This window comes from Rhinoderma darwinii, chromosome 1, assembly GCF_050947455.1.
Source record: "Rhinoderma darwinii isolate aRhiDar2 chromosome 1, aRhiDar2.hap1, whole genome shotgun sequence".
In the NCBI taxonomy this organism is placed as follows: Eukaryota; Metazoa; Chordata; class Amphibia; order Anura; family Rhinodermatidae; genus Rhinoderma; species Rhinoderma darwinii.
In genome coordinates, this window is record NC_134687.1 from 469845910 (window position 1) to 469869675 (window position 23766).

General features: G+C 42.5%; 1 protein-coding gene across 1 annotated transcript in view; it reads right to left on the reverse strand.

The window, feature by feature from the left end:
- The window catches only part of TMEM132C (transmembrane protein 132C), a 613640-nt gene extending 594332 nt beyond the window's left edge, over positions 1-19308 (reverse strand). The window contains exon 1 of the mRNA XM_075833447.1: positions 18827-19308. Within this exon, the coding sequence (XP_075689562.1) occupies positions 18827-18929 (103 nt within the window). The 5' untranslated portion in view covers positions 18930-19308. The remainder of the gene's footprint in view (positions 1-18826) is intronic.
- Between the last annotated feature and the right edge of the window lie 4458 nt (positions 19309-23766).

Genomic DNA, 23766 nt, shown 5'->3' on the forward strand with positions numbered 1-23766 from the left:
GTAAATCTTGTTCTTGCGCACGTTGTATTGTCACAATCTTGTTTGAATGGACAAAGTACATTTATTCATTTTTTTCCAGTGAAACCTGGTAGTCCCACTAGCGTGATAAGCCTCACAGTACTGCTTTCCCTGAATTGCTCTAACTAGTTATATGTGGCTATCTTTCACTTCTATTTAGTAGCGAGAAAGCAGGAGAACAAGTAACTGGTAGAGCTATAATTATCCAAGACGTATCTAGGGCTATGTCACTATCTCCTAATCTGTCCGTCTAAACCCTTTCACACCTCCGTATATACAAAAATATTCTCCCCTATCTACGGAAGAATATGTCTGCTTATGTCTCTTCTATCCCATAGATTCCTGTACTAAGATTGCTACAAAACGCTAATTTGGAACTGTAAAAATGAAAAGAAATGTCCAAATCCTTTTAAAACAAAATTGGAGGGAAATGCAGTGATTAATACATATTTATCAAAGCTATGAAAACACATTAGCATATAAAGCACTTGTCTAAATATACAGGCAGAACTTCCCCAGAATAAATGAAACCTAAAATATTTCACATTGTATTTAAATAAATTCTGTAGCACTGTAACCAGTCATTTTAGGCTGGGGAGAAGGAATATGCTCCAATGAGACCACTGAACAAAAGTCTTTTATGTGTGGAGAAGCACTCTAAAACCTCCAACACCGCAATTGAATTAAAATATCTTCAGTTAAGATGACTCCTTAAAAGCATTGTATATAAATTTATAAATGTTAATATTAGAAAATAATATTGGTACGTATGAGAGATGTATATGTAGAGGGGTCTTCGGTAAAGTTAAATCCAATGGAATCCCACACCCCAGATCCGAGGGAGTGATTGATATTTGAGTGGGATTTATCATCAGCCATACTGAGCTGAAATAAGGTCATTCCTTATCCAGTTACATATTCCGATAACAGTACTAATATTTTCTTATCGTAGAATTGAGTCTTGTCTGTGGGAGCAGAGCGATCCGGCCATAGGATACTGCAAGAGTAGGAAAAAGACACAAGTGGTCACATATCCCTTCCTCATAGACCGCTCCGGTACCCTGTTATTTTATATGTATCTGTCAGCTGTACTGTACTGTACTGTACATGGGGACTCTCACATCTTAAAAGTTGGGGGGGGGGGGCTTTTTGGTATTTGCACTGTTTATGGGGAAACTCTGGCATCCGCACTGTTAATAGACACCTATAGAAACTATTTACCTTGGGATTTAATATAAAAAAAAATTTTCTTTGTCTCGTGAACTGTCGGCTGTCAAAAACCATATACAGATTTGTGCATATAAAGGGGCCTTGACACTGACACATATGTTGCCCCTTATTTATACAGCAGCAATTTAAATATGGTGCACATGTAAGAGAAGTAATACAGAGGTGTAACTTGAAACTCTTGGACCTCAATGCATAATCTGTAACAGGGACCCTACCTACCATGTGGCATTTGTAATATTGGTGTCTTATTATATGGCGGGCTGTCTTTGAGCCCCCTCATTATTTATTTATAAAATAAATATATGAATAAACAAAGACATGCATGTGCAAATTTAAACAGAACATTAACATATACAATATGAGAGCCCACCCAAACAAGGTTTAAACCTAAGGGAGTTCTGGATATACCTATAATAGGAGATGCAGTGCCAGAATCACATCACATCATGTCTGCCTGTACACACGTTTTTTTTTTGTTCAGCATATTCTTACTTCTCCCCTTGAAGTTTCATCTGCTAAATGTTTCTATAGAATTAGTATCAGTATTGGGCACCCTGCTGTATTGGCTGGGCACCCTGCTGCAGCCGCCAATAACTAGATAGCAAGTGAAATCACTGAAAGACACTAAGGGTCCTCTTACATGGCCCGTGGGCCGTGTAAAGGAGCGCTGATCAGCGCTGAGGCGTTCGTTACTACGTCCCTATACATTTCTATCATGTGGGCAGCACGTTTCCATGTTTACACAGGGAGATGTGCTGCCAACAACGATAATATTTTCGACTGCCTAGACAATGCGATCAGCCAATGAACGAGCGTTTGCATTCGGTGAACGCTCGTTTGCCCTATAATTGGCCCGTGTATAAGAGCCTTAAGACTAGCAATTTAGCTTTAAATTTAATTCCTTAGATAACAGATATCTCAGCTACTGCAATTTACAGGAAAATACTGAACCTTTTTTGTGTAACCAAGAATGAGAACTTTCTCAGTGCAATGAATAATCATGAGGCAACCTTATTATACTAGAGTAGGATGTGTGCTATGATTCAAAACAATACCAAAGAGTGATGATTCCAGAGAGATAATGGATAGCAAGTGAAGCCCTACTGGCATTCCTAAGTTATTTGTGGGAATTATAAAATCATAGATCCAATAATCTATCCAGGAATTTAGATAAATCTAGTCCCTAAGAGAACCCCCCCTCTGAGTTAACAAAGTAGTATTACTTGGAAGCGCTGATTCTGCCGATGTTAGGCGGTCTGTCACATTGTGCATAAGTTCTCCATGCTGTGATGATCAATTGAAATTAACACAGCCCAAGAAGTCAATACCATATTATCTTCAGCACCGTGCTTATTTATTCTGCGTGTTAAATTTGTATAATGTGGACGTGATGCCAAAACAAATTTCACAGCTGAGGCACTAGTTCTTGTGAAGAAAAGGGTCTCCACTCTCCAGTCTGGTGTTATGTCCTGTGACCATAGCAATTTCTGGATGTGCTAAACTTTTGTCCGTGAACAAGCAGGTGCTGACATGAACATTAAGAGGTTGGTATCTCTGTGTGGTAAGAAGTTAACCTTATTGTTACAATTACATAGAAAATATCCACACCGATTCCGATTTTTCATAGAAAAGTAATACTGTACATTTAGCTCAAATTTTCAGGGAGAATTGGACACTTGTTGCAAGGTTCCCCTGCAGATTACAGTCGAACGATGGTGGTTCCAGCAGCAGGATACCCTGTGATCAGCTGATAGTCAGGGGACCTATATAACAAAAAGTTATTGTCCAGAGTGGACAGCCCCTTTAACATGAACCTCCTATATCAAATATACAAAGCTGCTGGTCAGTTTTGTAAATCTTCCAAAAGCTTCCCCTCTTCTTCATTGGTTTACACTACTAGGGTCATAAAAGATACTTGCTGCTAAATAGGGAGGATCAGGTCCATGAGGAGAGATGAGCTTCTCACCTCAGGTGGCGGCATGCTGCCTCCCTGAGGGGGTGGCGGCGCCACTAAAACCAGCTGCCGCCACCCCCTCCTGCACTATATTTGTACCTGCGTCTATAGGACACCGATACAATTACATGCATAAGCGCTGCAAAAGTGCTGAATGGCAGGGTACGTTGCACTGCTTGAGTCATTGAAAGGCGCTGATTGCCAGGGCAGAATGCCTTGCCCTAACATTCAGCGGCTTTTAATGATGCAAGCGGCACAATGACATCATCACACCGCTTGTGTCTTTCAGCCCCAGCAGACCTGCATTGCAAGAGGACGTTCTTAAAAGTGTGAGCGGCTATATGTGGGACACTATCTACAGGGGGGCTATATGTGGAGCACTATCTACAAAGGGGCTATATGTGGGGCGCTATCTAGGGGGGCTATATGTGGGGCACTATCTGGGGCACTGTTTACAGAGGGCTATATGTTGGGCACTATCTACAGGGGGCTATATGTGGGGCACTATCTACAGGGAGCTATATGTGGGGCACTATCTACAGGGGGGATATATGTGCGTCACTGTCTACAGGGGCTTTATGTGGGGCACTGTCTACAGGGGACTCTATGTGGGGCACTAGCTACAGGGGGCTAAATGTGGGGCACTATCTACAAAGGGGCTATATGTGGGGGGACTATCTTGGGGGGCTATATGTGGGGCACTATCTACAGGGGGGATATATGTGCGTCACTGTCTACAGGGGCTTTATGTGGGGCACTGTCTACAGGGGACTCTATGTGGGGCACTGTCTACAGGGGGCTCTATGTGGGGCACTATCTACAGGGAGCTATTTGTGGAGCACTATCTACAGGGGGCTATATGTGGGGCATTATCTCCAGGGGGCTATATGGGGGCACTATCTATAGAGGGCTGTATGTGGGTCACTATCTACAGGGGCTACTATCTACAGGTAGATCTATGGGGGCTACTATCTACAGGGAATCTATGTAGAGCACTATGATCGTGGTGCTCTATGGGGGCCACTATCTACAGGGGAATCTATGTAGGGCACTATCTACATGGTGCTCTATGGGGAGCACTATCTACAGGGCAGATATATATGGGTCACTGTCTACAGGGGCTTTATGTGGGGTACTGTCTACAGGGGGCTCTATGTGGGGCACTCTCTACAGGGGGCTCTATGTGGGGCACTCTCTACAGGGGGCTCTATGTGGTGCACTCTCTACAGGGGGCTCTATGTGGGGCACTAGCTACAGGGGGCTAAATGTGGGGCACTATCTACAAAGGGGCTATATGTGGGGGGACTATCTTGGGGGGCTATATGTGGGGCACTATCTACAGGGGGGATATATGTGCGTCACTGTCTACAGGGGCTTTATGTGGGGCACTGTCTACAGGGGACTCTATGTGGGGCACTGTCTACAGGGGGCTCTATGTGGGGCACTATCTACAGGGAGCTATTTGTGGAGAACTATCTACAGGGGGCTATATGTGGGGCACTATCTCCAGGGGGCTATATGGGGGGCACTATCTATAGAGGGCTGTATGTGGGTCACTATCTACAGGGGCTACTATCTACAGGTGGATCTATGGGGGCTACTATCTACAGGGAATCTATGTAGAGCACTATGATCGTGGTGCTCTATGGGGGCCACTATCTACAGGGGAATCTATGTAGGGCACTATCTACATGGTGCTCTATAGGGGGCACTATCTACAGGGGGGCTATATGTGGGTCACTGTCTACAGGGGCTTTATGTGGGGCACTGTCTACAGGGGGCTATATCTAGAGCACTATCTACAAAGGGGCTATATGTGGGGGACTATCTAGGGGGCTATTTGAGGGGTACTATCTACAGGGGGGCTATTTGTGGAGCACTATCTACAGGGGGCTATATGTGGGGCACTATCTCCAAGGGGCTATATGGGGGGCACTATCTATAGAGGGCTGTATGTGGGTCACTATCTACAGGGGCTACTATCTACAGGTGGATCTATGGGGGCTACTATCTACAGGTAATCTATGTAGAGCACTATGATCGTGGTGCTCTATGGGGGCCACTATCTACAGGGGAATCTATGTAGGGCACTATCTACATGGTGCTCTATGGGGAGCACTATCTACAGGGGGGATATATATGGGTCACTGTCTACAGGGGCTTTATGTGGGGCACTGTCTACAGGGGGCTCTATGTGGGGCACTCTCTACAGGGGGCTCTATGTGGGGCACTCTCTACAGGGGGCTCTATGGTGCACTCTCTACAGGGGGCTCTATGTGGGGCACTATCTACAGGGGGCTAAATATGGGGCACTATCTACAAAGGGGCTATATGTGGGGGGACTATCTTGGGGGGCTATATGTGGGGCACTATCTACAGGGGGGATATATGTGGGTCACTGTCTACAGGGGCTTTATGTGGGGCACTGTCTACAGGGGACTCTATGTGGGGCACTGTCTACAGGGGGCTCTATGTGGGGCACTATCTACAGGGAGCTATTTGTGGAGCACTATCTACAGGGGGCTATATGTGGGGCACTATCTCCAGGGGGCTATATGGGGGGCACTATCTATAGAGGGCTGTATGTGGGTCACTATCTACAGGGGCTACTATCTACAGGTGGATCTATGGGGGCTACTATCTACAGGGAATCTATGTAGAGCACTATGATCGTGGTGCTCTATGGGGGCCACTATCTACAGGGGAATCTATGTAGGGCACTATCTACATGGTGCTATATGTGGGTCACTGTCTACAGGGGCTTTATGTGGGGCACTGTCTACAGGGGGCTATATCTAGGGCACTATCTACAAAGGGGCTATATGTGGGGGACTATCTAGGGGGGCTATTTGAGGGGTACTATCTACAGGGGGGCTATTTGTGGAGCACTATCTACAGGGGGTATAGGTGGGGCACTATCTACAGGGGGCTATATGTGGGACACTATCTACAGGGGGGCTATATGTGGGACACTATCTACAGGGGGCTAAATGTGAGGCACTATCTCTAGGGGGCTGTATGTGGGTCACTATCTACAGGGGCTACTATCTACAGGGGAATCTATGAGGGCTACTATCTACAGGGGAATCAATGTAGATCACTATCTACAAAGGGCTGTATGGAGGCACTATGTATAGGGGGCACTATTTATGTGGGTCACTGACTACAGGGGCTCTATGTGGGGTACTGTCTACAGGGGGCTCTATGTGGGGCACTGTCTACATGGGGCTCTATGGGGGGCACTATCTATATGGGGCTCTATAGGGGCACTATGTATGTGGGTCACTGTCTATAGGGGCACTATGTATGTGGGTTACTGTCTACAGGGGCTCTATGTGGGACACTGTCTACAGAGGGCTCTATGTGGGGCTTCTACCTGAATTTTAATACATGTCCTGCTGACTCTTTAGAATTTAACTGTGGGTTGAGTGTTGCGTTCTGCAGCCGTTGGCACTCTATATTCCCATGATAGAGTCCTCATACCTTGCACTATGCTGATCCTTGTCAGCAATGGACCTTAACTTTTAACCTTTGTGTAGTCTGTTCCTTGTTGCAAATTTAATAAAGACTTTGTTATTTTGTTCAATGATAGTTGGAAAACAGGGCTAATTGTATTGTGCCCACCAACTATTGGGGTCCTTCACCTTGGTTCTTGCTTTTTTCTATGTGGGGAACTGTCTACAGGGGGCTCTATGTGAGGCACTGTCTACATGGGGCTTTAGGAGGGGCACTTTCTATAGGGGGCACTATCTACAAGGGGCTCTATGGGGGGCACTATCTACAGGGGGCACTATCTACAGGGGGCACTGTGTGTGTTTGTGTGGGACACAGTGTATGGTTCTATTGTTCTGGAGCTGTAATTATATAGGATATATTTATAATTACTAAATTGCAGGGTGGATGGAATTGTTTTCAATTCATTGTATTCTTAATGGGAACCTGTCACGTAGTGTTAACCCCTTAAACCACCACTATGCAGTGATACATGACCTGACAATATTACCAAATATTCCCCTGTATGTTTTTTTCAGATGATGCAAAATCTCTAAAATCAACTTTAAAAACGGCGCACACTATATGCTAATTACTCATTAAAGGGTCATGGGGCGGTGCCGCTATCCTGAAGAGTCACATAGTCCTGCCTCCAAACCCACCTTTCCATGCTTGATTGACATCCCCTTGGCTGTTATACATCACTACCAGTTTCCTCCAACTTTCTCAGATGCGCCATTGCCTTGTACTATTTGGGCACGTACCGTGTAGCAAGGTGTACTCGCCGCACCGCGCAGACCAGGGGAGAGTACAAGGCAATGGTGCATTCACATGAGTTGGACGAGGCTGCTAGTGATGTAGAACAGCCAGTCCTGAACAACCCCTTTCATTCAGTTAAATCTACCACATTTTGAAACCAGAATTCTAAGGGTCCATGAAAATACTGCAGACATCCTTTTTCTGGATTCAATTCAGGATTCCATATGGACAGCTCCAGAGAGATGGAACTTCTCTTGCCTGCCTTGCTGTGTTTAAATTGCTTCAACTTGCAGTGGAAGTGATTCCATTAGGGTATCATGCACAAGGATAAGCCATGTGAACAGTGCCCGTATGGTGGCACACAGAGTCCCTATGGGTATGTTTTACGGACCTGTAAGGACACTTTGTGCTGCCATGTGGTGTCTCTGTACGCCACCATATTACGGAAGTATTCTCCTCTAAAAGCTATGCTTCTGATGGAAGATGCCACGATGTTCCATATACATCTATGAGAAAAAAACTGTATACTATACCTCTGTATGAAAATGAAGGCATACAAAGAACCTATAGATTTCTGTTAGTGCTGTGATACAGATCCATATAATTTGGAACTTGTACAGAGCCATCATATGGTCATGTCTCATGTGCATGAGGTCTAACAATGATATATTAGGTCATCACAGATGAAACACTATATTATTATATCAGTACTATTTAAATTCAGTTTTCTCTTTACAATAAAGTCACTGCTGTCCAGAGATAGGGGCCTTGGATTAGCTGATTATTATGCTGATCCAACATCTGCACCACTGCTCATCTGAACAGCAGAGACATCCAGGTATCGGGATCAATGACCTCACTACCTGCATGATATCTGGAGTGGTGAACCCACCATATGTTCCAACCTATATGTATGAATGTACTTTCAAATATCTGCACACAAATGCATTCACTCGTTTTATAAGTTATTCAGGCATTTATTAAATTAGCAAATCTACAAAATGTGCAACACTACAACTTCTCCATTACCAAGGATGCGTCACCAAAGCAAAGTGACATTGAATTTTATTTGCTGCTTATAATATAAACCTTTACAACCAATCATACAAATTATATACCAAGTTTACTGAATTAATGATGGAAAATCAGTGGTCATGACGTATGTTATGCATTCTCATGTATGAATAAAGGAGGGAGAGCAGCATGCCCACCTCACATAAATAAATGAATATATTAAATATTAGTCAATTCTCCTTCAAATTTTATTTTGTTTTATTGGCATTTGGTATAGGTGGATGACAACCGATATGTCTACCATTAAGGGGGAGTTTACATTGAGTTTTTTTACGCGGAAACCGCGCCGCAAAACGCGACAAAAACTGCCGAAAATGCCTCCCATTGATTTCAATGGGAGGAGGAGGCGTTTTTTTCCCGCGAACGGAAAAACCTGCTCGCGGGGAAAAGGGGCATGCCCTATCTGTGAGCGCTTACGCCTCTGACCTCCCATTGACATCAATGGGAGGCATAGAAAGCGTATTTCGCGGCGTTTTATGCCCGCGACGCTCAATGGCCGCGAAAATCGGCATGCAGGCAGAGGAAAATCTGTCTCAAAAGTTTGAGGCAGATTTTCCTCCTGCAAAAAACTCAGTGTGAACTCACCCTTATTAGGCATCCACAATAATGTCATCCTGGTTTCCCAGACTTCTGAATGGCAAATCTGCCAAGCAGTGATACCGCACCCATATCAATCTATAGGTAGGCAGATTTTCCTTGATGTCAAAGGAATACTTATTTTTGTTATTTTAGGTGGAAGATCTTGTATAAATGCATTTTGCCATACTGTTTTGTATTAGTGAAATGTACTTTCTATCTTTTGTACACATATTTGATGCACACATGCAGTAATCGGAAAGTACAATAAAGGGGATGTCTGGGCATGGGGCGGTTCTTCATACAGATGACCTATCCACAGGATAGGTCATCAGTGTATGATCGGTGAGGGTCCGACACACAGACCCCGCACCGATCAGCTCTTCAGGCTGCCTTCGGCACCGGAAGTTTTGCAGTGGTCGGTGTATAGCGGCTATCCTGGGTTACTGCAGCTCTGCTCCTATTTAAGTGAATAGGAGCAGAGTTGCAGTACTGCAGCACAGCCGCTATACAGTAGTCGGAGCTATCGGCTTCTGGCACCGACCACTGCAAAACTTCTGGTACCAGAGGCAGCCGAAACAGCTGATCGATGCAGGGTCCGGGTGTCGAACCCCCACTGATCATGTACTGATGACCTATCCTGTGAAAACTGCCACATCTGCACCAAAACATTGTGGGAACAGTTTTGGGAAGGCTCTATTTTATTCCAGCATGACTGTGCCTCAGTGCACAAATCATGGTCCATAAAGACATGGTTGGGTGAGTTTGGTGTGGAAGAACTTGACTGGCCCGCACAGAGCCCTGACCTTAACCCCATCGAACACCTTTGGGATGAACTAGAACTAAGTTTGCAAGCCATGCCCTCTCATCCAACATCAGTGTCTGACCTCACCAAGGCTCTTCTGAATGAATGGGCATAAATTCCGACAAAGTTCACTAGAGTCCAGTATTTATGTATTACTCAATAGGTCATTATAGTTAGTATACCATGCATCATATGTACTAAGGAGAATAAAACTGGGAGAGTCACTTGATGAGAAGGATCTGGGTGTACTTGTAGATCATAGACTAAATTTCAGCATGCAATGTCAATCAGCTGCTTCTAAGGCCAGCAAGATATTGTCGTGTATTAATAGAGGAATGGACTCACGGGACAGGGATATAATATTACCACTTTACAAAGCATTAGTGCAGCCTAGTCTAGAATATGAAGTTCAGGTCTGGGCTCCAGTTCATAGAAATTATGCTCTGGAGTTAAAAAACAAAAAAGAGCAACTTAACTGATTGAGGTTATGAGGAAAGATTAAAACAATTAAACCTATTTAGCCTTGACAATAGATGTCTAAGGGGGGACATCATTAATTTGTATAAATATATAAATGACCTGTACAAAAAATATGGTGAAAACCTGTTCCTTGTAAAATCCCTTCAGAAGACAAGAGGGCACTCCCTCCGTCTGGAGAAAAAAGGTTTAATCTGCAGAGGCGACAAGGCTTCTTTACTGTGAGAACTGTGAATCTATGGAATAGCCTACCGCAGGAGCTGGTCGCAGCAGGGACAGTAGATGGCTTTAAAAAAGGCTTAGAGAATTTCCTAGAATTAAAAAATATCAGCTCCGATGTCAATGTGTAGAATTCTTGTTTGAATGATGATCCAGTCAGATTGCCACTTGGGATCAGATTTTTACGTCAGACTGCTTCATGTCTTATGGGGCTTTTTCTTTGGATCAATAGAAGTAAATAACGTTTTAAAGTTTAGCCATACCCATTCCCTTCATCTACATCTTTTTCCTTCCCTTGGTTAAAAACTATGTACACTTTTGAAGCCATTTTTTTTATTTTTTAAATAAATCAATGTTTTATTTTATTTTTAACTTTTGGATTGATTTTTATTAACAGAAATTGTAACTTTTTGGAGTTACAGCTTCTATGTATCCTGGACACATAGAAGCTGTATCTTAGGCCTTATTTACACGAACGTGCTTCCGTGTGCTGCGCATGATTTTCACGCACCCATTGACTTCAGTGGGTGCATGATGCGCGAAAAACGGCCAAGTACAGGACATGTCGTGAGTTTTACGCAGCGCACACACGCTGCGTGAAAATCATGGAATGTCTGAACGGCCCCATTGACTAACATAGGTCCGTGCGACGCGTGTGATTTTCACGCGCGTATCACAGACGTTAAACACGTTCGTGTAAATAAGGCCTTACGGTCAAAGCCGAATCCATCAGGTCAGCGGCATGTCTCTGACATGCAGGATCCAGCTGTTCCCGATCACATCTAAGTTCATGAACGCTGGTCCTGCATGTCCTTAATTCAAAATGAAATAAAAACGTGATTTATTTAAAAAAAATTGCTTCAAAATTGTAAATAGCCTTTAAACTTGACGGACATACGTTAGCTCCCTGACAGAAAACAACATAAACACTACCCTAGCTCATACCAATACATTCCATATCAAGGCCCAGACTTTTCTCCAGCCCCAACTTCAGTTATCATAACTACACTGACACTGATGTAGATAGATGTCCTTTTAATGGTTACTGAATCTTAAAAATAAAGGGGTAGTCTGTTGTAGGACCCCATTGTTAAAAGGACTATTAGAATGGACCCAAAACTGAATATGTGGGAATTCATGATTTTAGAAAATGACTACAATACTATTTAAGTTTTAAGGTTCCTGGTTCCTGTATATATTGAATATAGGGGACTGGCACGGTATGGGCAGCATGTGTTTTGCTATACACGGCCAGCCCATACAGCATAGTTTGTAACTTGATCTTTATAAGCTGAGTATGAGCTCAGGTAACTTAGATAAAGATTAGATGCCATTTTAGGATACATTTTAGAATAAATTTTGTACAGAAAAACATATAATGTCGTTTTCCCATAACTGCATGCTTCTATATACAGTAGTTGCATTACACTATGTACAGAAAAAGAAAGTTTCATGAAATTGTGTAAACCATTGAGATTGAATGTAGGCTCACAGGTCAAAGTGAATTTCCTTGAGTACATTTCTTCAATACCATTTCCTAAAGAAGGGTAGGTTGATGCTATATGAGGAAAACTAAACAAGATACAATAAAATCAATTCTATCCAGTGAAATATTGCATAAAATGTAGTTGATAATTGAGAAGAAATATTATTAATAGCCGTTTCTGTTAAGAGATGATATATAGGTGTTGCAATTTACTGAATGAAACCCATTGCCGCCTCGCTGGTAACACAAGCTGATCAGACGCAGGAAAATATCGAAATCAGCAAAGAAGACTTGTTCAAGTGACAGCAGCAGACAGATATAAAGTAGAGGACAGATACAGCGCCAATCCAAGAGGCTTCACTTGTCCAATTAAGAGCTTCCTTCAAGATGGAAGTGAAAAAGAGCTCTCGCGTTTCTAAACACGCTTGAATATTAGCTGGAGCAGGATTGTGCGTGTCAATAAATCCTAGTCGTGTTTCTAGACAAATTCATATGAAACAGATGAAAACATCCTAGACATAATCCTTCCAACCATAGGTGCAATCTGCTGCTAGAAAGATGGATTTTCAGATACAGGCAAGGCTGGAGTTGTGGTTATGCTTCATCTTGTGATTTGCATTCTCTCACCAAAATAAAATTATCCCGCAAACTTTTACATATAGGGAAGTATGTCTAGCCTTACAGTATATATATATATATAGAATATTTGATACTAAACCGTGCACGTTCTCAGTGTCTATGTGGATTTCTCCCAGGTACTACAAAACCATACTAATAGGTCAATTGGCTTACCTAGTAAATCGGACATAGTGTGTGCATGTCTAGTAAGTAAATCAGACTGCTGAGGATAGCTTCAAGGCCTGGGTAGTCAGTGGAATATTCTTATAGCCAATGGTATGTTCAGCCTGATCCCTGGTGGCTCAAGTTCCTGACGGTGTTTGGTGGTCCAGTAAGCTGATGATTTCTGCTAGTCCAGTGGTGTGATAAACTATGGTGGCTCAATAACATTAGAAGTCTCATATTGCAGAGTGGTTAGTGGAAAACTCAGCATTCATTCTATGGCTGTCAATATCTGGTGCATGACAGAAAAGGAAACACTCAGTATCCATATTTTACTGCTCAGCAGTGTTAGCCTCCCAGTACCTAATGGTAAGTGGAATATTCAATACCTGGAAGCAGAAGATCAGTATAAAATACTGCACTTGTCTCTTGCATTCTGGTGATGACTGGTCCATTCAGCACCTGATCCCTGGTGGTCCAGTGGCTTAGTTGTGTCCTAATCCCTGGTGGTCATTGGAAATCATTCATTCTCTCACTGTTAGTATCTAGTATATGGCATAAAAGGAGGTATTCAGCATCCCCATCTTACTGCTCAGTAATGTTAGCCTCCCGGACATTCTGGACCTGAAAGCTGAAGGTCATTGTACACCTTTCTCTTGGGTGCTCAGTGTGCCAGTTGCTGGTGATGAGTGGTACATTGACAACCTTCTCCATGGTGGTCTAGAATGCGCTATCTATGATCAGCTTATCACTGCTGGCCATAAAAACTGCAATTTTTTGCATTTTTGGCTAAAAATCGGATTCTTTTTATATTGGAATGATCATTAATTAACACAAATCAATGAATATATTGAATTTATTTTTTTTGCTTGCATCTGTGCAATTCTGCACAGTCTCAGATCACTTTGTAAGGAACCTTTACATTATTCACATAGAATACTATCTGCAGATTGTCATTTACAAGCCACTATTGAGTGATAGCAACCATGTGCAGTGCCAAATTTCAAATTATGAAAAGGTATCAAACTATTTTTTCCCTACAATAGATAAACACATTATTGCTTAGCATGAATAGACAACAAAGGCTGTTTGGTTAACATTTCCAAGAAATTAACTGCATTTTGAGTACGTTTGCTGAACTACAGTATATGGACAAAAGTAATGGGACACCTACACATTACACCTACAGGAGCTTTTATGACATCCCATTCTAAATCCATAGGTATTAATACAGAGTTGCTTCCCCCTTTGCATCTAAAACAGCTACTACTCTTTTCGGAAGGTTTTCTACAAGATTTTGGAGGGTGTCTGTGGGAATGTATTGTTATTCATCCAGATGAGCATTTGTGAGGTCAGACACAGATGTTGGATGAGAGGGCCTGGCTCGCAATCTTCATTTTAGTTCATCCCAAAGGAGTTTGATGGAGTTGAGGTCAGGGCTCTGTGCAAAGCCAGTCAAGTTCTTCCACACCAAACTCATCCAACCATGTCTTTATGGACCTTGCTTTGTGCACTGGGGCACAGTCACAGTCTTAGGCTCGGTTTCACTTGAATAGGAGCAGAGCTGAAATTCTGCAGTTCGGCCGCTATTATTTGACCGGAGCCATCTGCTACCGTCAACATCGTCCTGCGCCCGGAGGTAGCCGGAGTGGCAGATAGGTACGGGGTCCGGGTGTCGGACACGCACCGATCATATACTGATGACCTAGTGGATAGGTCATGAGTTGTCAGAAAGAGAAAAACCCCTTTAAGAGTTCCCTACACTGGAGCAAAGGGGCCTAGGTCAACCCCTGAAAATTAACCCCATAGCATTATCCCTCCTGCACCAAACTTTACAGTTGGCACAATGCAGTCAGGCAGGTAGCGTTCTCCTGGCATTTTCCAAACCCAGACTTGTCCATCAGACTGCCAGATAGAGAAGCATGATTTGTCACTCCACAGAACACGTTTCCACTGCTCCAGATTTCAGTGGCAAAACGCTTTACACCACTTCATCTGACACTTGGCATGGTGCTTGGTGATGTAATGTTTGTAAAGGCAGGCAGCATGACTAGGTGCTTTATTTTATACACTTGTGGCAATGGGACTGAATAAAACACCTGAATTCAATGAATAATGTGTCCGAATACTTTTGTCCATATAGCGTATGTGTATTCCTTTGCTTGCAATGGGTCAAATAGATTGTAAGCTTTGTTAGGGCAGGGAATTATGTCTGGAAGATTTCTTTCCGGTGCAACAATATCCCGTGTATTGGCATTATATTTAGTCAAGTATTAATAATCCAAATCCTGAGCTGGTACCATCAGAAGAGACAGCATAATGTTTTATTAAAGTGATTATGTGAAACTCTTCTGTTTTTCTCTTTGAGAGGAAAATAAACAGACAAGGCAGAATGGGCCCCACAGAATATAAGAGATGGCAAGATCATAAATAAAACACGTCCTGGGACAAGTAGCGAGCATAATGTAATGCAAGGGCACATAGTAAAGTCAGAAAAGTTTGTGTTGATACTGCACGTCTAATAAAAAGAAATCGTTTCTGGAATTTACCTCGTTCATTACTTGTATGAACTACATTTTTCTTAGACTCGGTTTCCGTTTTTTTCTGTTCTGTCATAGGAATAGAAAAACAAAAATAACGGAAGCCCCAGACCCGTCACATGACAGACACCAACGACGCCCGACGGAAACCATTGACTTTAATCGGTTCAGTCGGGTTAGTGTCGGTCATGTGACAGGACAAAATAGTGCTGCATTCTGCGCTATTTTGTCGTGATTTTTGACAGAATCTGCAACGGAGGCTACGAACTGAGCCTCCAACGCACATGTGAACACAGCCCTAAACTGGATTTATTCACAGTGTTTACTTGAGTTTTTTTGGTGGGGTTTTCACAATGGTTTATTACACATTTTTTCACTAAAAAACGCTGCGGCCAGATGTTACTTTAATGTCTATAGTAAAAAATGAGAAAGTCTACATAACAGCATTTTCATTGTGGCGTTTTGTAGCATTTTTAGAGTCCGTGATATTCTTTTAAAAATGCAGAATGCTCTAGAAATGCCATTTTTTCTGGCATTTCTCCCATCGACTTCTCTATGGGGAAAAAAAATGCACGTTACATATAAAAATTACTGCCGTTTTTTCCGTGCGTTTTTTTTCATGCAGTTTAAAACGTCAGACAAAAACCCATGTAAAAGAGGCCTAAAATCTTTAATCCTACAGTTGAAGAGACAAAACCCAAGGAGGGATTGCAAGCCAGACGAGGGGGGTCGGGATCACTCAATTAAAGCTCTCTTGGAACTCAAGCAGGCTGACATTGTAATAAGTTTGCAGGGCCTTTCAGAAGAGCCTGTGAAGTATAAAACCACACTGCCTGATGCAGACAGCGTTCCCTGCTCCCCGCAGGAGATTAATATCTTACCCTTTTATCTCAATGAGCCATAATCGGGAACTCTCAGCAGCCGCTGTTGGTGTTGGTAGGTTCTGGCACAAGCACCGGCTTCTATACAGTAGAACTGAGCTAAAGCCGATCTTAATTCCGGCAGAGCGAGATGCGTTCACAATGCTCAATTGTTTCTCAGTGAAATCTTATCAAATATTAAGGGATCTTGAAAGCCAGATCCGACATACCTTGCTCTGAGCTAAGCTTTCTCTCTATATTGGCCTTGGCACCTTCTTGGGTCGCATAATTAATTTGTAGTAAGCAAGATAAAATCACTGAAATATAGATTATATAGTGTTTACTCTACCTCTACCGTATGATGCTAATAAGGAACATATACACATAACATATTTAATACTACAGCTATAAGTGCTATATGATGGGAGAAAAAATACAGATGTAGCAGAGCTGAGCTTGTCATGGAATGCTCTGTGGATGCGTATAACAATTATATAGTCGTTTTGTCTGAAATTCTATGTAAAGCCACAGATAATAAATGGGGGTATCACCGTGAGTTGTGCCAAATGACAAACTCGGTACTACTACGACTGGCAAACTCAGCTTAGCTGCATCTGTATTAATCATACTAACCAATTTATATTAGCATACGTTCCTCATTTGACTGTCTTTACCTTACATGATCTAATGGTAATAGTGCTGATAATCTGTAACTGTTATGTCCCCAGTGTCAGTTTTAGATAAAATATGAATTAAAATTAGCATATATCAGAAAAGACGATGTGGAGACAGTTTATCATCGAGAAGAACTATTGATTTACTGTACCTGATAAACGTAATATATTCTCGTACAATACAATGAGAGAATAAATTATTTGCTATGCATTACCTTATAGAACAATGCTAATAAAGTAAAACCTATAACAACTGCAGCTTAGAATTTAAAGGGGCACAATTAATTTGTGTGACTAATAAGGAGACCAAACTACTGGACATGATCTGGGCTCATGATCCCTGCTATAACCCAATGAAGTTGAAAGAAAATCTGGAGTTAATACAATAAAGAGCGGGAGACTGCCATAGATCTTACAGATCTCTACATCACACTCAAACTCTCCAGCACAAAAGAAATACAATGTTCCAATACATGATGCTGCAATGAAAAGCACCAAGGTGGCGTTCAGCTGCATTACATGTAAAGGTATGTCCCAGCCGGGGGACAGGAACCTCCACATGATGGATCACTGGGACACCTACTCAACTATTCCGCTTCTATCTGATCCTCATTCTGTACATAGTCTTTAATAATCTAGGTGCAGTTGACTCTTGAAGACTGTAAAGTGGTCTTGAGTCAAGGATGTAAAAGCGTAATGCTTCATATTTACAATGTAAATGTATAAATACATCCATCAGTTCCACATGAAATACACACAGTGGAGTTTTAATCTATTTAGGTCAATTGAGTAGATATTGTACCATATTAGTTTGCTTGTACTGGTATTCAATGGTTTTGATGGATTACAAAATGATCTGATTTCCTGTAGAGCAGGGTCTTCTGGCAAGTTGAGGATGTCTCTACAAATCAATGTCGACTATACTGAGTGTGGACGCATATTTATTGGCAAATGAGCTCTCACATGAAGGATCTTGAATTGAACTGACACATTGACACAATTGGTTCTTTAAGCTATATTCTAAATAGCTGCTTTAATACCAGAAAATATATTTGGGACAGGAATGTGACAAAATGGTGTCTCCGAGTACCCTCAGGATTTAAACTTGGAGAAATGGTGTCTTCAAGTGCCATGGGAAAAAAGGCTGGCAGGGGATTTAAACATGCTCAACAATAAGCACTCTCTTATCTGTAATCCCCTGAGGTCATAGGAACCCACCAAGGCTTGCCAACAGGAGCAATTCTCAAGAAAGACAAGGAACAGATTAGGCTCTGCCAAGATCAAAAGATGCCACTTGTCAAACATCATATGATTCCCTGATGATCTCCTACCACTAAAGCAAGTCCCAATCTCAGAAATCACACTTGTACTTACCCACCATCATTAGGAAACAAGTTGGCTCTTAGAGAAGTTGTTCCTTTGTGTTTTATTTATATTTATGTGTTGTGAAAAGTAATAGTTTACATCTATATACAAAACAGCTATACAGTAGTTACACTGTCAATATGAAAAATAAATAACAGAATATATATTAAATATCTATCTATCTATCTATTATATGTTCACAGGGACTTCTATTAAATGCATCTTCAGAACTACTTTATTATGTGATAGAATGGCAATCTGGGCGGCAGAGATTTAATACACTGTGGTCAATACAGGGTATCACTTCCATGTAATCCACTGCTGATACAATAAGAACAATAAAGCATGACAGTCCGTGCATTTGTGCCCTTTAACAAGTAATAAGAAGCACATGTGATCTAGTGGCATCATCTATCTGCCTGGCATTTATAGTTTGCACAGGTCATATATACCAGATAAATCCAGGGGTAGAGAGCAGATAATAGAGGAAGGCAGGCATCACTGGGCATGGGCTTACCTCTGCAAAACAGCATCCCAAGCATGAGAGTGACAAGAGTGGCCAGGCTCTGGTACAAGGTCCACTTATACAATCCCAGCGTGCCCATAGCTGCTCCCAGCATGCAGATCACATGGAAGATGGGGCTCCCAGGCTAGTAGTGACCATGGGAGGTGCATCAAGAAACTGTTCCAGGCTCTCAGTGATCAAGTTCACAGGTATGTGCTGAAGAAGCAGAGCTGAGCATCACATCACAGCGGGCAGGAGATCCATCTGTCCTGGGTGCAGATCATGTCTACTCCAGAGCTTGCAGCAACGATCCTACCACCCTATGCCCACATGCACCGAGCTGGAGCACAGATCCTGGGTGCTGATAATACTTGTAGATTGTTGGAGATGATCGCAGCTCCCCAAGAGTCACAACTTTCTGTATTCCCCATCGCAATGGGCTGTTCTGCTAGAAGATGCTGGTGGCCCCCGCAGCACCTCCCTCCCCGCTCTGGTCCTCATCTCCTGTTCCCAAACCCACCAACTCTCCCCCATTTCATAGTAAAAAGAATAGAGGGCTGGATTTGATGAATGACGGCCGAAAGAGCCAATCAAATTGCGATCCTGGCTGCTGGGCGTGGTCACACGGCACGTACTTGTGGATGTGTTCATTCAGTTCAGCGATCGCAGTGGAAGCGGAGCTTAACCTCTTCTCTGCCGGATCAGGTCAGGCGCCGGAATGTGCACTGTAGTGAAAGACCCAGCTTTCCTGGAGCACAATGCTAAACTTTCCTTAACCCCTTGATGACTGGGGCAAACTTATTCAGAACTTATATTATTGGTTTTTTTTATTCACCAGAAAAATATGTGTCTTTTACCAGTTGAGTAACAATGGAAATGGATCTTAATAATGAACTACATTGAGTGAGGTGCCCTAAGAAGACCAAAGTTGGAAACATTGAGAAGGGGCACAAAATGGGCATGAAAATGGGCGACGCAAAATGATTGGAGAAGCTGATCTCGCGCTGCAGGCTCATACTGTAGGCGGGGATGGCCCATGTTAAACTAATTTTAATGCAGGCTGGCCCAAAGTGGTTATGGGCATAAAAACTGGCACTAAAGAGGGCAGATGGGCACCTTTATTTGTGTGATTTAAACATGATAAGGATAGTCAGCAGTAAAAGAGGAGGCGGCCAGTCTAAACCAAACTGGTTCTGGCCATAGAAAATGCCAACAAAGTGTGTAGATGGACAGTTTTTACTGAACTGAATAAGTCATGGTTGTATTTAAAGGGTTAAATGACTTTAGATCACCTACAGTATCCTACACTGCAGGCCCACGGACATGGATGGCCCAAATAAGATATATCATGGTCCAAAGTGGTTCTGCCTATAAAACCTGGCATTAGAATCGACAGACTGCTTAATATTTACTAATCTTAATAAGTAAATGGTGTTTCAAAGGGTTAAATGACTCTGGAACATGGATCTCACGCTGCAGGCATACAGTTACAGTTTCCAAACATAACATTTAGGTGTGTCCAGCCTGGTCCAAAAGGGTTCTGGGCATAAAAATAGGCATCAAGGTGAGCATCAAAGGGTTAAATGACTTTTGGCCACTTATTTGACTCTGCAGACACAGACAGAAATGGCTCACATCAATTACGTTATGTACAACTTGATCCAAAATTGTTCTGGGCATGAAAACTGGCATCAAAGGGGGAAAACAAGCTGTTTTTACTCATCGGAATTAGGATTTTAAGGGGAAGTGTACACAGGGCGGATATGCTGTGTACAGGGGCCGATTATAATGAGGGCAATCTGGGCAAGTGCCCGGGGCCCGAGGCTGGAAGGGGGCCCAGTTCGCCCCTGTTCTCCCGTACCGGCTGTTAAATTTACAGCTGGTTCAGAGAACCCGAATGAAGTGGGACCTCTCACCCAATTATATCCGCATCCTTAGGATGCGGATACAATTGCTTACTGCGCTGGCGAGACAGGGAACTATTTGTTCCCTTCCCCCCATTCTGTGCTTTACTAATGACATAGTCGGCGCGATGATGTCATCCCGCCGACTGCGCCATTACACTGGATGACACCCTCTGGTCTCTGACCACTCCTGCGGCGCTGGAGGAAGTAGCGGGAACGGGGACAGGTGAGTACGTTTTTTTTTTGTTCTGGGCAGCGTTGGGGGTAAAAGATGCAGGGGTCATTATCTACAGAGGACATTGTAAGTGGCGCTATCTACAGGGGTCATTATCTACTTAGGGCATTGTAACTGGCACAATATACAGGGGACGTTATCTACATAGGGCATTGTAACTAGCACTATCTACAGGGGGACATTATCTAAAAAGGGCATTGTAACTGGCGCTATCTACAGGGGGAATTTTCTACAGAGGGCATTGTAACTGACACTATCTACAGGGGGCATTGTGACTGTCGCTATCTTCAGGGGGCATTGTGACTGTCGCTATCTACAGGGGGCATTGTTAGTGTGTGTGGTGTTTTACTTAACAGTCTTTGACACATTTAATTTGCAGCGTATAGTACTATTATATTCAGGGGCGCAGTGTATAGTGCTTTTATATTCAGGAGTACAGTGTATAGTACTATTATATTCAGGGGCACAGTTTATGATACTATTATATTTAGAAGCATAGAGTGTGGCATCATGAGAAATTTAATCTTCATTTATAGGTGGGTGTTGGAAAAGTGAGGAGCTGAAGAAATGGGCCGTGCCCGGAAGAAGTCTGGACCAGATGGAGAAAAACAGAGAAAAAGAACGAAAAAGAATCAGAGACATCACCTGTGAGTCACTCAATGTAAATGTTTATTCTTCCTGTGACTGATCATTACTGTAGTCACTGTATGATCTGCAGTGAGATGACGGATGGTAGAATTATTTTATGTTAAATAGCAACTCCCAGCATAACCTAACCATTGTTCAGGCTATCCTGGGAGCTGTTGTTTTATGTCGTACAAATTTATACAGCAGGGGTTAAACTGAATTTGCAAATGATCTCTGTACTGAACTGTATTTGTTCTGCTGCTGTATATATGTACTGAGCTCGGTTCTGTTGCCGCATATATGTACTTAGCTTGGTTCTGGGTCTGTATATTTGTATTGATCTTGGTTCTGGGGCTGTATATATGTGCTGAGCTTGGTTCTGGGGCTGGATATATGTACTGAGCTTGGTTCTGGTGTGGTATATATGTACTGAGCTTGGTTCTGGTGTGGTATATATGTACTGAGCTCAGTTCTGTTGCTGTATATATGTACTGAGCTCAGTTCTGTTGCTGTATATATGTACTGAGCTTGGTTCTGGTGCTGTATATATGTACTGAGCTCGGTTCTGTTGCTGTATATATGTGTTGAGCTTGGTTCTGGTGCTATATATATGTACTGAGCTTGGTTTTTGGGCTGTATGTTTGTACTGAGATTGGTTCTGGGGCTGTATTTATTATGTACTGAGCATGGTTCTAGGGTTGTATATATGTACTGAGCTTGGTTCTGGTGTTGTATATATGTACTGAGCTTGGTTCTGGGGCTGTGTATATGTGCTGAGCTTGGTTCTGGGTCTGTATATATTTACATTCTCTTAAGGTAAAAGTAGATTTTAAAATCTACTTCTACCTTAAGAGAAGCTAAATATATACAGTAAAAACTAACCCCAAAAACCATGGAGGAATCTCAGTTTTTTCCAATTCACCCATTATATGGTACTTTAAATGGTGCCAATAAAAACTGCAACTCCTCCCGCAAAAAAATATTCCTTCACTCACCACTCCATTGACACAAAAATAAAAAAAGTTAAAAAGCTCCTAACCACTTTAGTGTCTCAAAATATTCAGCTTTTTCTCTTCTCTATGGCTCATTCTGCTTTTACAGCTAATTCAAAAGCGTTCCAGATCTGTGGCCGCCTAAACCGAAATCTGCAAATATATACGGTACAGCGTCTTCAAAGTTCTGTCTTCAGAGTTCGTGGGGGGGGGGGGGGCAGACTTGAAAAAGTGCCCGGGGCCCATGGTACCCTTAATCTGCCCCTGTCTGTGAAAATGTACACAGCATATCTGTACTGGAAGCCGCAGGAAATTCCGCTAGAAAAGTCGCACCAAATTGTAGTGCAGTTTTTCGGGCAGAATTTACGCTGCGGAAGTACTGGTATGTTTTTTTTATTTTATTTAAATGTCATGTTTACCCTGTTCTCCATTGTCATCGTGATCAGTATATGCAGCTCAGAAGTTGGCACTGGTTTATAAATAGATTGTCCTGGTGTTGGAAAAAAAAATCAAAATCAAAATTTCAAAGGGAAAAAGTGGACCTTAGGTATGAAGAAGACTCTTCATAATGGTCAGCTGGAATCTGCTGAAACAAGGAGATAACAGCAACAACAATATATGAGTGGCCATACCTGACATAAATGAACCTGCGGTGCGGATTGTAAATCCCAGCGTGTCAATTTATGCTGCATTTTCGTTGCTTTTCTGTTGTGGGTTTTCTCCAATGAATTCAATGGGTATATAAAACTCGCTACAAATAGCCAAGTATTGCGACTTTTCCGGTGGAAATGCTGCAAAAAGCACAAATGAGAAAAAAAAGTATTTGATTTAAAATTAATAAAAAAAAGCTTATACTTACCCCCCCCCCCCGGTTGCAGTATACTGAGTGCAGCCTGACGTTTCATCCCATGTGACTCCTGCAGCCAATCATCTCAGGGGGCCGGGCTGCACTCAGAACTGACGGACGCATCGCCATGACAACGGCCGGGAGTAAGTGTGAGGGGTTTTTTTGGGGTTTTTTAAACACTGCTTTCTGCAGCGGAGATTTCACACCACAATTTAATGCAGATATTCGGGAATTCCCTGTGGTTCTTGTTTAATACGCTGTATTGTTTTACGCAGTGTATCCGACCAGCGGGAACCTGACCTTAGAGTCAAATAGTCAAATTGTATAGCATATATCTAGAATATGCC